This window comes from Nyctereutes procyonoides, unplaced genomic scaffold (genome assembly GCF_905146905.1).
Source record: "Nyctereutes procyonoides isolate TBG_1078 unplaced genomic scaffold, NYPRO_anot_genome, whole genome shotgun sequence".
NCBI lineage: Eukaryota > Metazoa > Chordata > Mammalia > Carnivora > Canidae > Nyctereutes > Nyctereutes procyonoides.
In genome coordinates this window covers 8,598,452-8,614,359 of record NW_026575025.1, presented here as the reverse complement: position 1 = coordinate 8,614,359, position 15,908 = coordinate 8,598,452, and the positions used below count along the sequence as shown (strand labels likewise).

The following is a 15,908-nucleotide window of genomic DNA, read 5'->3' as shown; positions in this document are numbered from 1 at the left end:
CTTTGAAACCCCACCTTTAACAGATAAGTGCTTCAGCAGATTAGCCAGGGAATAATGGCATTGATAATATTTTTTAAAATTATATTGGACTTTGGAATGTATTCTTTGTTTTTTTTAATGCATTAGGATTTAAGGTAAGTATTGCTTTTGCTTTTGCTTTTAAAGATAGGGAAAAGCATTTCTTTCATAAGCACATGCCAGCTGATAATTGAGGTGGTGGCCTTAACTCTACATGGCAATAGATGTGTCAGACATTTAATTCTATGATTGAAATTCAGCAGCTACAGTCTGAATTTCTAATACACATTAATGCCTTGCTTGTTAGGCAGTCAGGTATGTGGCAGCCATATCAGTTCAGAGCAGAATTTAGAAACCGAAACACTGTAATAGCTACAGAGCAGTCACTAGGTCTTCCTGTGTCACACCCCCAGCGGGGCTGTTGCCTCCTACTTGGTAGATTGTCTAACACATTTGGTTATCTTTTTCTAGACTCTTCACAGTTTGGTTGGGTAATGGCTTGTTAAGGATAGGTATAATGATAGAATCAGTAAGAGTTGGAAGAATTATGAAGTTAAAAGGTGACTATAAGGGAAGTTGTGTGAAGCCATTTAATTAAAATAGATCTGATGGCCCTTGGTGTCTCAGTGCATCATAGCCCAGCAGAGAAACTGGCATCCACATTGACAGCCTTGAGTCATCAAGGAAGAGTTAATTTTTGATGAACATATTATCCACAGTGGGTTGCTTTTTTCCCCCAATCAAATTGGTTAAAATTCTGGATAATCGGGATTTTATTGTAAGGTGAAATTGCTCTCTTCTACTGTTAAATTGAACCATTTTAATTAAGAAGCCACATTTTGATTCTTTGCTAAGGATGCAGGCAATGTGGCCTCCTTAAAGGGATTTTTGCCTTATTTCTTATTTAAGGGAATATTTAGGAATATTAATTCTGATTTTGTTTGGGGAACTTCTTTAAAAGTTGTACCTTCAAAGAATTGACTTCAGAGGTAGACTTCAAAAATGTCCAGTTAAACTTGTTATATCAGGAGTTTCAAAAATGTCTTTATCCTTGGTAATTCAAACTGATTTCTCTTGTGAGCAGTTCTGTATAAAGAAAGACTTCGTTGCAATTCATATAATAGCTACTTTTCATGATGCTATCAGTAATCTGGTCCATAACTGTGCATAGTTGTTATGTTTAGCTACATGATAGAATATGGACATGCAGTGCAGAATTAATGTGTAGCAGCCCTTTGAGTCTAGATCTAGACTTTTATACCTGTGTTGAAGATCTAGACTTTTATACCTGTGTTGAAGAATTAATGTGCAGCAGCCCTTTGAGTCTAGATCTAGATTTTTATACCTGTGTTGAAAATTATCCTGGGCCAACCTACCACAAATGGCTGTTTTAGTTCTCTTTGCTAAAAGTTGTCAGACTTGTAGAGCCTGTGTTGAGTTAGCCCCACTCTGTAATTTTGTTGTCTGTGGGACTTTCGGGTTGATGTCTCAAGACCTGTTCAGTTCCTTGATCCCACATGTCTAGTACTTATACCACCTTCTTTGAGTTTTAAGGCCTCCCAGGAGGGAATTTTACTCTGTGTAGTATTTTTAGGGGTACATAGGTTCTGGGTTTTTGAGGATGTTCACATATCCTAGGCCATGAGGGAAAGTTTCCCTGCAGCCTCCAGGCTTTCCATTTTTGGACCCAGAATATGTCAGGTTATATCCTAGGGGGTTGGGTACCACGTGCCAGTGAATATTATTATAAACACAACTTGGTAAATGTAGTGAGTCCTGCCCTTGTGAAAACTTCTCACAGAAAGGGTGCTCATCCATATAACGTAGCACAAAATCTAAGTAAAAGCGTTTCAGACATTTTCATTCTTAAAATTGACAGTTGAGTAATAGATTGCTTAGTTCCTGTTCCCTCCCTAAATAGATATAGATTAGACCCCCTGTCTTGATGCCTTAACTTACTAGCTGTTTTTATGATGGCTCAGACACCTCTCTGGGAGTCATTTCCAGTATATTCATAGGACTTGAGTCAACCTTGGGGCAGCCCGGGTAGCTCAGCGGTTTAGCACCACCTTCCGCCCGGGGAGTGATCCTGGAGACCCGGGATCGAGTCCCACATCAGGTTCCCTGCATGGAGCCTGCTTCTCCCTCTACCTGTGTCTCTGCCCCCCCGCCCCCCCCCCCGTCTCTCTCATGAATAAATAAATAAATTCTTAAAAAAAAAAAGGACTTGAGTCAACCTGTAATTCAGCACCATATACTTGGGCTGATGCTTTGTCATATGGCCCTGGCTTCTTCTTATGTTCTAGTCATGGCAAGGATTCGTTTATTAATTCATTGAACACTACTGGCTGTGGGCCAGAGGTCTTGCACACTTATGTCGGGAAAGCTATGCCAGTCCCAAGCTCTTAACACTTCTGGGACAGCTTTTTAATTACCCTCTGTCTGAGGTCTTTGAAGTACTTTAATCTGTTGACCTCATCACACCCAAGTATTATATATACAGTAGACTCATAGATTGCTTATGTTTTTAATTTGGGAGTTTTATTATATTTATTATTATTATTATTTTAAAAATTTTATTTATTCGAGAGAGAGAGAGAGAGGCAGAGACACAGGCAGAGGGAGAAGCAGGCTCCATGCAGGGAGCTTGACGTGGGACTCAATCCTGGGTCTCCAAGATCACGCCCTGGGCTGAAGGCAGCGCTAAACCACTGAGCCACCTGAGCTGCCCTGGGAGTTTTATTATAGATGAAATTTGGTGTATTACTTACCATTAGAGACCTCTCTGTGGGTGTGTTGGTAAAAATTGGTGAAGAATTAGACAGTATATCTAGGTAACATAGGAGATGTCTTGGTATTGACTTTGGAAGGCAGAGTTTGCTTTGTTGTCTCCCTTCCTCTCCATGGGGGGAGAATGTGTTTTCTAAAGTACTGGTGCTTCTTTCACATCACTGATGAGATTGTGTAGAATGATACACATATGCAGTTGTGGATTGCCTACATATCCCACAGGTTGGGGTGGAACCTCCCAGAGTTTATGTTCTAGGCAGCTCTGGTCATGGAGGTGCCCGGGGCCCACAGCAGGACCCCACTATAGCCAGGAGGAAGAATCTGTGACTTCCTCGTTTCACTTAGGTTAACTTCAATCATGCTTACGATCTTCTTAGTAATCCAATCCGCCAAGATGAAGAATCACTCACTTATTTTTCCTGTAATTACAGTTTGTAAAACTTAAATTTTATTATGAAAGAAGGGAACATCTCAAAAGTATCAAGAATATACTTAGGACACATCTGGCTTGGTCACAGTTCTTATATACTTGTTATTTTTTTGAAAATTATGATTGTGTTCTCATTCAGTGATTTGTTGGTATTCATTAATTCAATAAATATTTGAGTGGCTACTGTGTGCCATGCTTTGAAGCTGTTATAGTAAACTTGATTGGCAAAAATCCCTGCCTCGGTGGAAATGGATAAACAAATGGATGGATAAACTCCAGGGGAAGGAGCCAGGATTAGTTTTGGGTAGATGTGCAATTTAAGATTATGTAGCCTAGGAAAACCTCATTGAGAAGGAAATATTTGTGTAGAGGCTTGCGGGAAGTGGCAGGGAAAGAGCTAGCTAGTAAGAAACTGGCATATTGTCCAGAGGGACAGAACGGGATGTAAGGTCCTAGGGGCTCTGCAGGCCAGATCTCATACTGCTTTTAATCCACACAGGAGCCTTGGGTTGTAACCTTAGTAAGATGAAAAGCCATTAGGTACTGAATTAAGAAAGGATATAATTTATAATTTGATGGACATTTTAAAGGATTATTATGGCTGCTAGATTCAGATTAGACTGTAGAGGGAGTGAGAGGTCTCAGCAAGGAGACTGGTTGGCTGCCAAGAACAAGTGTTAATCTAGATGAGATGATGGTGGCTGGCACTGGAGAGAGATGACCAGAGAGTGATGAGAAGTGATAGGCTTTTAGGCTGTGTTTTGACAGTGGAGTGAGTAGATTTGGGTGGGACAGAAGAAACTAGATGGCCAAGATTTTAGCTGAGGAAGGAGAAAACAAGTGACATCTGAGATGAAGATGCCTCAGAAGGAGTGTGTTTAGAAGTTTAGGTCAGGGACGCTGGTGGCTGCATCTGTGTAGTGAACTCAGTGGCATTCTAGTTAGCAAGTCCCTCTCCCCACAGGGGTGTGGTGGATCCAATCATCTTTATAGCCTGTTTTATTAGTAATGATTTCAGGCCAGGTATGGTGTGGGTAGAATCAGAATCACCATATATTTTAATACATAAATGCAAAAGTGTATATGTACTGTGTTATTACTAACTTTCTAAAACTTCCTTTTTGGAGAAAAAATTATTTTAACCTCTCAGAATTGCTTTGAGAATACAAATTATGGAGACTATGTGAAAAGGGGTCACAGTGTCTGACATATAGTAGTTGCTCAACAAAAACTAGTTTTTTACCTTTCATTAATGAACTGATTTATAGCAAAGAGTAAAACTATATGAATGAGGAAACATTGTATCCTTTTTGAACTTGGACAAGACATGCTGAGAGTAACCAAATCTTTTTGTTGTTGTTGTTCTCTGTTGTTTAGTTGACCTAGTTTGCTCTTTGAGTTGTCTTGTGGTTCTGTACCCTACCATGGGGTTGCACTCCTAAAACATACACTGGCTTAGTATGATTCTTATACTAACTTGCCTTCCAAGTAGCCCGGAGTTCCTTTAAATCCACTGCAGTAGAATGGCATAACCTGTTCTTGATTGCAGTTCTCCTGTAAGGTGCCAGATGCCATGACCAAGCAGTATCTGCCTCTTCCCTTCTGCATTCTGGCAGGGCTCTCCTGGAATGTCTACATCTGCACATCTTTCCCCACTAATTTGCTAAACCAGTAACTGACCCAAGCAGGTTCCCTTCATTGGTCACAAATTCTGCCTTTGACTTCATCAGGCCAGTTCCCGAATCACGGTGTGAATGCTATATTCATCCTCAGAGAAGAGGGAGAGGGAATTAATTGGAAATACTGGATTAGTCACTTGGCATGGTATCTTTACCAAAAATGGTCAAAGGAAAAATAGATTGATTTTATTCCGGCAGTGATGTATTCAGAATTTCATCAGCCATACCACACACAGACCTATTTGGATTCTATTATGGGTTTCTTGAACCAGTGTTGGAACATCATAAAGCAAACCAGGCCAGTTTCTGTAGCTCCAGGCTCTTAGGCACAGACAGCTTCAAGGGTTGGCAGGTGCCAGCCGCTCATGTCTTCCCATGGTGACAGTGCTCTCTGCCAGTCACACTTCTATAAGAGTAAAGGGTGAATAACTCAAAGTACAGTATTAGTTACTCTTAGAAGTACAGTTGCTTGTTTTAGAATTTTGCAGACTGTTGATATTTTTACTTGCTGTATAGCAGTGGCCGTTGCTTGTGCTCTGCTTAGTCACTTACATGTCTTTATTTTTAATAATATATTTCCCCAATACTATGTGTCATTTATGAATTAATTAAAAATCACTTACTGTATATTAGTGAGCAGTTTATGTTTGTGTTCTTAATTACTGTGAGTTGGTTGTAAGTCTTGAGGGCAGGGGGTAATTTTAAGGGGCAGAAGATTTGGGGGTCTTCTTCTGAGCAGGGTACCGCTGGCTCGCAGTCACTAAGCACTAAATAGTGCTTTATGGACAGTGTTTTTCTTAGAGTGGACAGGCAATGCAAGAAGTTAAACTGAAATGCTGTATTTAAACCTGACCTTCCTTGTGGCTCACTAGTAACCCCTAGGGATTGCAATTTCACCCCTCAAGCTGGGCACTTTCAAGTTACCTGATATTTTATCTGAGTCGTTCTTCTACCTTCCCTTAGTAAACATTAATAATTGGAGATGATCGTTAAAATCACATAAATGGAGTAACTAACCTCTTACCTGTTTTCTGGTGGAATCAGTAATGAGACAGATAACACAGATGGGCAACAAAAAAGGATAGGTAACTGACCATCTGATTGAGTGAAGTGGGCCTTTGAATTATTTGGGTGGATTTTACAACTTAACTGTTATTTATTTTTGTTCTTGCTGTTGTTACACATTGAGAAAACTAATGTGATTTTTCCATTAAAATGCTGATACAAATGTCCAAAACTTTTCTGTTAAATAGTTTTTTACATTTTTATGCATATAGGTTACAACCTGCCATATTCATTCATCCAGTGATGATGAAATTGACTTTAAAGAAACGGGTTTCTCACAGGATTCTTCTTTGCAGCAAGTGAGTCATGCCTAAAGCTTTGCTTTTTGTTTTTATTTTAAATGCTTAGTCTAGTTGCCATCTATGACTCAGCTTCAGAGGCAGATTATGCACTAGGATGTGATTTGGGGTTACTTATTAGTTAGTCAAAAGCATTTAAAATAGGAAGTGTTGGGTATGTGAGAGGAAGGTTTGTATTGATATTTCCAGGAAATGTTTTGTATCTGATAACAACAATGCTAAGTCGGGTAAATTTTCAGATTTGAAAGAACTGAATGGTTTTGCAAGTGTCTCAGACATGCTCATTATGCAGACCTGTGCATAGTTGTGTTGTTGCTTAATGGGAATAATGCTTTTAACATCAGTAAAAGTAACTTTCAAAAAAATCTCTAAAACAAAATGGCTTATATGTTTCTGATATCTGAGGTCTTTTATAGTGACTCCTAAATTAAGTTTTAGTTGAAGTAATTCACTGCCACCCTACCCTCCTGCCCCACCTTCATCTCCATTTATCAGTTGCTTATACTCTGTGGGGGAGAAAACAGGATATAAAAATACAGGTACTGATTTATCTGTCACTCAGTGGTGGTTCTTGGAGAGGCAGGCGACCGCTGATCTCACTGGCTTGTCTAGGTATCAGAATTGGAAGCTAACAGTAGAAGCTGCTCTTTCAAGTTATCAGCTCTTCATATGGAGAAATCCTCCTCAGTCAGGACCAGGTCGTGGCATGGCAGCTGCTTTGGTGTGGCAGTATTATTGATATAGTTCCCTTCCTACCTGGCACTGAATGTTTGCTTGGCTGCTTTTTTCTCATTCTTTAAGCCATATCTTTTACCAGGGCCAGGGCCAGGGCAGGGTGAAGCTGCTGATGACTGCTGACCCTGACTTTTGGCTTCCAGATAGGCTCCTCTGGTAAAAGCTGAGTCAAATAGCTGCTTGGTTTCGGTACAAAGTCAGTTTAACATTCACATTTTCAGGGCAGGTCTGAGGTGGTTTTTCAGCACTTTGCTGGCTTCTCCATTGATTTTCGACACTGCTGCCCTTCAGAAGCCAACCTCTCAGGGTTGGGCAGAGAGCAACCGGCCTGTAGGGGCGGTTGTGGAGCAGCAGGACCTTCGTGTAGAGCACAGCAGCCCCTTACTGCCACCCTCTTGCCTTGGCTTGCTGTTGGGCAGCACTGGCCACTCAGGGCGCCCACCTGGCTCACTGTGAACCCGCATATCTACAGGCACTTCTTTCTGGATCCAGAGTTCTCTGGTTTTAGCCCAGGAAGCACTTTCTCCCCCACAGAAGCACCTGGAAAGTATTGAAAGAGTCCACTTTGCCTGGCATGAACTCCAGTGCCACACACTCTCCACCCCTGAGATGAAGCTCATTGGTATAAAATGTAAATTATCAAGGTGATTCTGAACCTGTTGAAATAGCTCTAAGAAAATAATTTACCTATTTGTAAATAAGCTAATAACCTTGAAACTTTAGGCAGCTGATTTAACCTAAGAGTGGTTACATTTAGTTATCTGGAGAGTGGGTTCCCTTCTCATAATCTGATTCCATGGTTGTTTTGGGGAGAAGTTTTTCTGACATTTTTTGGGGTTGACTAACTGCTGGCATGCACAGGATCAGCCCCCATCACACAACTGCCATACCAGCAGAGTCCTCAGCGGGCTGCTGCCCTGTGGCTTTCATCTGCATCCTAGGAAAAATCATTCCTTTTTGCTGGACAAGCCTCTAGTAAACCTTCCATTGCATGTTAAACTATAAATCAGCCATGGAGCCATGGATCATTATGCAAATAAGAACTAGGTTTCCAAACCCTTTCTTTCTAAAGTTGGAAAGACAAGGTTAGGTTAACTTAAGAATTTTATACTGAGTTCCATTGTAATTAGAATATTAGCTTATATATATCCATTTCAGTTTCTCATTCACATTTGCAGTTAGGTCTCATTTGGTAGAGTTCTGAGTGTAGAAACAGGGCAGGCCATTTAACAAGGTCACCTGACCATGTTACTGGTGGGGCCATACTTGGCTCAGGGAATGCTTCACAGCTTTTGTCTTCTGTCCCTTCTGGTTTCCTCCTCCAGCGTTTGACTCTTCCTTCTGATTCTGAAAGAAGTGTGGAAGGTGAGGAGGTCTTCCTCTTGCTGGGTCTGGAGGATGAGGGTTGACTTGTAGAGACAGGCTCTAGAGGTCTGATTGGCAGCCTCCCACTCCCCCATCCAAGCAGGCCTGTTCACAGGCGGTCACGTGAGATGGGGCACACCAGGACTTTTGTGGCTCAAGTGGAGCCTCCAAAGAGATTTGCTTAATAAAATGGTAGGCTCACTTTTCAGTGACTGTCTTTGGCCAGGATGATAGTTTTGGGAAGTGTGGGTTTTGGGTTTTTTTTTTTTTTCTTAATAATTAAGTTTTTAATAATTACACAGCCATATGGTACTTTCCAGACTTGGATTTCTCCCTGTCCAGAGTACTTCTTCTATAGCTTTAAATACAGTATAGTAACAGTCTTTACATATGTGGCTTTAGGAAGCTCTGATAGCTTTATTAGCAAAAACTGTATTTGAAACCTGAAATTCTTTGCTAGCTTATATCTTCCTAGAAGCTGTAATTGTCTTAGAAGTAATGAGGACTGTAATTTGTTCGTTTTCTTTTCCCTCTAAGTTACTTGGGTCTATCAGCTATATATCTCCCTAAGTAGATAAATGGATAGATAGGGAGACAGATGATGTAAGTATGTGTGTACATATGTATGTGTATTTGTACATATGTATGTGTGTTCATGTATATACATATATAATTAGTATTTGTATGCTCTTTATGAAGCATTTAAATAAACACTTTTGGGAACATTCCTTTCCTTTTGTTCCCAAAAAGATTCATATAGAAACACCAGAGTCACCAAAAAATTAAAGGGGAGAAAAAGAATCAAACAAAACAACTGGGGAGGGACCTTTACCTTTGTGTGACCAAATTTCTATTCCATAAATAAACTCAGAGCCCAGCTTATGCCATTGCTCAGAAGAATGATTTCATTACTGTGTCTTTGAAGGTGGCACACATCCCATTTTACCTTACAAAAGATAAAGATGCAGTTCAGAGGAATTGGTTTCTTCCTTGTTTGTTTTTATGAATATGAGTGTTACATATCATATTTTTCATCCATATGTTCAAGACTCAGCCACACCTTGCAGAACTTGTTTCTGACCTTCTCCGTTCACTCATACTCCCATGGTTCAGCCGTGGTATTCCTTGTGAGGCTGGCCCCCTGCCCCCGTGTTCATATAGTATCACCTTTGCAGGCAAGAAAAGGGATGGCATGGAAGTGTGCGAGTGAGCAGAGGGGCGGTGGGGCTCTAGAATTAGAAAAAAGTGAGGTTTTAGGTTCTCGGTAAACTAGATACCACTTTTTCAGACCAGAAGAGATGCCTTCCAAAGCCAAATATAAGGTTTATTTTTTAATCATCTTTAACTTGGATTATCCATGCCATAATTCCCTGCCATAAGAATGAGTAATCAGGAATTAACAGTAGAGGCATTTTTGCAGCAGATGTCTGCAGGGTGGAATCTGTGGGCTCTGCTCAAAAAGAGAACCAAAGAGGGTTCGGTTTCACTCAGTTATAGCTGCCTCCATACCAGCAAGTGGCCCCAGGGGTGATGCCTTTATTCAGTTCAGCCACCAGTTACTGCCCATGCTCTTGTCTGGGGTTCACCTGCAGGAAAGAGCTTTCTCAGCTATCCAGAGCTCTGTCCACAAGACAGCACACACATTGGTATTTATTTGCCTCATTTATTGTTTGGGGTAGAATGAGGAGTGGTGGCACTTGCTTATCTTCATTGTCCTTCACTCCTGACTGATAACATAGAACGCATTCGTGCATTTCTCTTGCTCTGCTGGGCCTGCTTGTTGTTTTAAATCAGAGTATCAACATTTCTGTGAAGTCCATTTTAACATTCCCCCATTTCTCACCAAGAAAACCCAAGTGAGCCTGGTGCTCTCTAGAAATGGTGTAGGAAACAGAACAGGCTCCTCTATGGATCTTACAGTTGTAGGCTTTTCAGAGTGATGTTGGATCAGTGTGAAAAGTTTGTCCTGTCTCTCTAAGGTAGGTAGGATAGAAGCTACTTTCATACTTTTCCCAACTTCTGAGACTGAAGTCTTTCTTTATTTTTTCTTTTCTAAGAAAAGTGTCCCTGAACATTGTGTCATAGGATGGTGAATGTGGTTATTAGTTGTTTTTCCTCTGGTGCAATGTTACTGTAGTGGATTGAGGGTGGGAGATACAGAGGGAGGTCGGGTGGTCACCACTTACTGGATCTTAGGTTAAGGTTGGTTGTGTCCAGAGGTGATTGATACATCTTATAATTTCAGACTGTCACATGTCACTTGATCACCTCTTTGAACAAGTCTTAACCCAGACCTCTCTAAAGATAATTCGCAATAGAGGACAGAGTGGTCACTTAACATTTCTTATAGTGAGTGACATGTGCATTGGAATGACTTGTGGGCTAAATTCCAAAATTTCCTTTTTTGGGCAAATGGTGTCTGAAATTATTTGATTTTTTTTTTCTTAGAAAAACACACCAACTTTTTAAGCCCTAAGGCTCTATAAATAAGATGGTTTCTGGAACACAAATGGGCAAATAGTATGTAGAGTGTCATTAGAATCATTATATCACTGTCACTGGTCCTGGGGTTGCCAGGCCTTTTCTGATTATCAGATGCAACAAATGACGTCCAATTTTATTGACCAGTTTGGCTTCAACGATGAGAAGTTTGCAGATCAAGATGACATTGGCAAGTGAGTATCTTTTCCTGTTGCCCTCTCTCATGCACTCCTGCTTTTTGTGAGACATGTGGGTTCTGGGGACTCTTCCACATTCATGTGTTAAGAGGAGCCTGCCCTCCAAGGTGTCCTTGTAGTTCCGGCCTATTGGGCACTGAAGCACCCAGAAGACAAGTAAGGATGAGAGGGTCACTCCCACAAGAGGGGCTGCCTTTGGTGTGGCTTCTCTCCCAGGGGTCTGTTATTGTTTAGATTGAGCTTCTCTTAGGAACCGTGCCCCTTGCAGTTGTAGTGCTGGATAGTGTTACCTGGAGTAATGAGTCCCTGCTGTATAGTTAGTGGGTTGGAGCAGGCATGGTTCCTTTACATCAGCAGCTGGTATTCTTTTGTGACAGGAGCAGCTCACCGTGTGTGCCTTATCTGGCTGACTCACCATAAGGTCGAGCTGGGTATTTTGGAAGACAGACCACTCATTCTGCTAGGCGGGGGAAGAGGAGCACAGAAATGGGAATTATTGGTACTGTACCAGATTAATGAATAGGTGATCTACAGAAATGAAAACAAATGGTATAGCATCTGGCCTCAGGAAAGGAGAGGAGTTTATAAATAAAGTATTTACAAGGAGGGTATTCTACATCACTGAGAACAGAGTTGAGTGTTAGATGGCTCTAATACTCCCCAGCCACTGCCTGGTGATGCCTGTCAATACCTGGCATCTCTGTGGCTCCATAACTGTATTAGGTCCTTGTGGCTTAACAACAGTCAGTGGAGCTGTCTTCTACCTCAAGTTGTGGTTTCTAGCATGTGAGAAGTTGGAGATTTTGAGCACACTCTTAGTTGTACCATGCAATATGCTGTTAGCGCCATGGATGGAGGCTTCACTGTAAACAGAGCAAGAGTTATAGGCTATCAGCTGCCCTAAGAATCAACTCATATGATCCAAAAAGAGCAAGGACTGTCCACATGGTATTTGTGTCTGTGTCCCAGAGGTGCTCTCACCAGAGCCCGTAGGCTCCCCACTGGCATCTCTACACACACCCCCATCCCCCTGTCAGTAAGTGTTACTAGTTAGGAATTCGTCGCTTTAGAATTTATATTGTGTGGTTGGTGTAATGATTGATTAGAATAGATCTTGTAAGAATTATACTGACTCAGAAAGTTATGTTTCACAGTCTAGGAGCTTTCTTCCCCCTACTTTCTTCCTCATTATGCCTATTAGAGGATTTTTGAGGTGTCTCTTTTGTATATGAATTTGTCCGTCCCTGGAGAAAGCTCAGTGTCTGACAACTCTTGGGCAGTTTTTCATGTTTTGACTTGTTTCTTCTTTGCAAATAACGTATTTCTTGGCCAACTAAGTATGGCCCCAGAAACCATGGTTGTTACTGTGGGTGTTAAAAATCTTTTATAGGAAGGCTTTGAGGGAGGGTGTGTTTATTCTGTCTTAGGCCTTTCCACCCTGTATGAGTTCTTAATACTAAGGGAGGAAGCATCATTTAATGCAAGCAGGTTTCAACTTTTATTTCACCTATGGAGATTTTAATGATGGTATGAATATTTTAACTTTGAAAAGTTACTTAAATAGTGTTTATGTCAGTCTTTTGGTAATTATTCCTATACTTACATTTTGTTTATAGTGTTTCTTTCGATCGGGTATCAGACATCAACTTTACTCTGAATACAAATGAAAGTGTAAGTATCAATGTTTCATCTGGTGAGTGACAAGGTATGTGAAGGGTGGATGGGGAAAGCTGGGATCTGTCTGCATATGGATGCCATGTGTGTCAGGACCCTCTGTGCTCCAGGAAACTTCATCTTAGTTTGGTGTTGCTTCACCCACTCACATGACCTTTGTGCTCCCTGTGGGTATGAGCTTGCAGCCATGGTTTTCTTAAGATGTAGCAGGGCTGACAAAACTGGGCTCATTTGTGATTGCAGTGTAGACGTGTATCTTTAAAGACTGCAGTTCGAGTCCAGCCAGCCACCTTTTACTTCAGCTGTCTGTCACCAGGAAAGAAACTTGGGTTAGATCAGGGCCAGCTTGTCATCCCCAGGCAGGGCTCAGATACCAAGTCAGTCCTATCAGCAGATGACATGGGATTAGTGTCATTTGAGTGGGCACAGTCTTGACTTTTATGTTGATTAACATGAGAGACCACTTGTTTATTTGCTGATGTGATAAGGTAGAAACTGATCAGACTGTTGATGCTCCTGACTGCTTAGCTGGACTGCCAGATATGGAGGAAATGGAGGTTGCTTTGCTATTGGGGCAGATCTGGGACTGCATTTCAGGTGCTGGGGCAAGGAAGCTCTTGGAAGTAACCCGGTGCTTTGTCAGATGAAAGGGAGTCCATGATGCCAGTGTAGGCTCCTACGTGCCATTTATTTATTTGTCTTATTTATTTATTCATGAAAGACGCACACAGGGCGGGGGGGTGGGGGGGGGAGCAGACACACAGGCAGAGGGCTCCATGCAAGGAGCTCGATGTGGGACTCGATCCCAGGTCTGCAGGATCACACCCTAGGCTGAAGGTGGCACTAAACCACTGAGGCACCCAAGCTGCCCCTACGTGCCTTTTAAATCCATTCTTTTGGGGGAATTTTCTGTTGTTACACAAAGCTGACATTAGATGCTTTTACATTTTATTTTGGTGTATATGCTAGGCACTGTTTTTGAAAGGAAATGAAGGAGGGCACCCGGGTGGCTCAGTTGGTTAGGTGTCCAACTTGATTTTGGCTCAGGTCATGATCTCAGGGTCATGAGATTGAGCCTAGCACTGGGCTGTATGCTCAGCAGCAATTCTGCTTGAGATTCTCTCCTTTTCCCTCTGCCCCTCCCCTGGTTTGTCTGCAAGCACGTGCTCTCTCTAAAATAAATAAATCTTTAAAAAAAAAAAAGGAAATGAAGAATATGATTTATATTGGCAACTTTTGGATAAAATAACTAAAGTTTGTCTTGTTCTTTTTCTCTCTCTTGTTTTTATTTAGGGAAATATTGCCTTGTTTGAAGCATGTTGTAAGGAAAGAATACAGCAGTTTGATGATGGTGGCTCTGATGAGGAAGACATCTGGGAGGAAAAGCACATTGCCTTTACACCAGAATCCCAAAGACGATCCAGGTAAGAGTGCGTTACAGTAGCAGTAATATCCAGTGCATAAAGTAGATGATGGTTAGGAGACATACATTGTATCCTGTGCAGATGTATATGTGTGAATTAGAGACCAGTGCTTCTGTCACGATCAGAAATGCCCGGGTTGGGGCACCTGGGTGGCTAAGTTAGTCAAGCATCTGACTATAGATCTCGGCTCAGGTCTTGATCCCATGGTTGTGAGTTCAAGTTCCACACTGGGCTTTGCATTGGGCCCAGAGCTTACTTGAGAGAGAGAGAGAAATATGCCCTTATTAACTGTTGCGAGATGGTACTGGTACTCCTGTCTGTAGTGTGACAGGAGTGTGGACGAGTCAATGTGATGAACTTGAAAATACTGGAAGTGTTTAGACATAGTTCATAAAGCGTTGTGACACAGCCTCTTGTGAATGGGAGGCCTTTCTGAGAAATGTAGTATTAAGTACTCTGAATAGATGTTCCCTTACCAGAAACACCTGTTGCTGCTGAGTTACCTGTTGTTTCCTATGAAAGAGTTTCCCCAAGAAAGGGCAAAGTTGTTTCTAAAAGTTTATCTAACTGGGGGAGACAGTCCTGTCCATGGGGATGCTTTGGGATCAATCCAGTTGGGTTTTTTCCTCTATAATTTGTTGAAGTTACTCTAACCCAAGAACCTAAATACATTTGCTTCAGTACACAAGGAGTTCTTGTTATCTGAGAATCCATTACCAGAATCTTCATAGTTGAGAGAACAGCAGCTGAACCTTCGTTTTTATTTCATTTATTTTTAATAAGTAACGTTTCCACATAGCATACAATTCAGAGAAAACAAAATATACAGTGAAAGGTAAAGCCCCCCCCCCCCAAAAAAAAGTAAAGCTTCCCTCCCACACCAATCTCTTACCCATTTTATTCCTTTTGCTGAACAGAGCATGCCAGCCTTTCTTGCCTGTTCTCTGCATGTACCAGGAGTTATGTTGGGTTTCTTAGAAAGGCTTGTTGTTTCAGGTTACAGAAGACCTCACTGTGACTCAAACTTGGAAAAGTATATTTGTCTCATGATCCGCAGCTGTTTAAGGTCATTAAACCTAGCTTCTTTTTTTTATGCCCACTTTTTCATCTTTTGCATATTGGCTTATTACTTTGTAACCACAAGGTAGCTAAAGCTCCAGAACCAGGAAGCAAGAGATAAATGTCTAAATGGCGTTTTGTTTGTTTGTTTTTAAGATAACTCCAAACTTGTCACCATTTACTGTGAAATTTTGTCCTAATGTTGAGTGAATTCACTAAATGGCCATTGCCTACTGCCATTTGTCCTCTAGGGGCAGACCATACTCACGCATTATTACAGCAGTGTGGTATGTCCCAATGGAGTACCATTTGTAGAGCATGTAGAGAAAGAAGTATGGCGATGAAGACAGTATCTGGAGGACATGACAGTTGATCCCCAGAGGGAACACAGGATGATGAGAAAAGGCAACTTTTTATTATTTAACGACTCTGTTGAGGGATAATTGACATAGAGTAAACTGTGTATTTGAATTATATAATGTGGTAAGTTTGAACATATGAATATATCTATGAATACATCCATGAAACCATTATGTCAGTCAAGATTATGAACTTACCCATCACCTGCAAAAGTTTCCTGTGCTCTTTTATATTGCCTTTACCCAATCTGCTTTTTGTTCCTTTAGGATGATTTATGTTTTCTAAGGTTTTATATAAATCAGATTGTACGTTATCTACTTAATGTTTCTTCC

At 41.2% G+C, this 15,908-nt stretch overlaps 1 protein-coding gene across 14 annotated transcripts in view; it reads left to right on the top strand.

The window, feature by feature from the left end:
• The window catches only part of PPP6R3 (protein phosphatase 6 regulatory subunit 3), a 150,619-nt gene that overhangs the window by 109,757 nt on the left and 24,954 nt on the right, over positions 1 to 15,908 (top strand). For 6 of the 14 annotated variants that reach the window (XM_055314472.1, XM_055314438.1, XM_055314390.1 and 3 more), the window contains 4 exons: positions 6,195 to 6,281; positions 10,959 to 11,056; positions 12,676 to 12,730; positions 14,027 to 14,157. In XM_055314472.1, coding sequence (XP_055170447.1) covers positions 6,195 to 6,281; positions 10,959 to 11,056; positions 12,676 to 12,730; positions 14,027 to 14,157 — 371 coding nt within the window. The remainder of the gene's footprint in view (positions 1 to 6,194; positions 6,282 to 10,958; positions 11,057 to 12,675; positions 12,731 to 14,026; positions 14,158 to 15,908) is intronic. The other 8 variants (XM_055314452.1, XM_055314430.1, XM_055314446.1 and 5 more) reach the window with 4 other exon arrangements.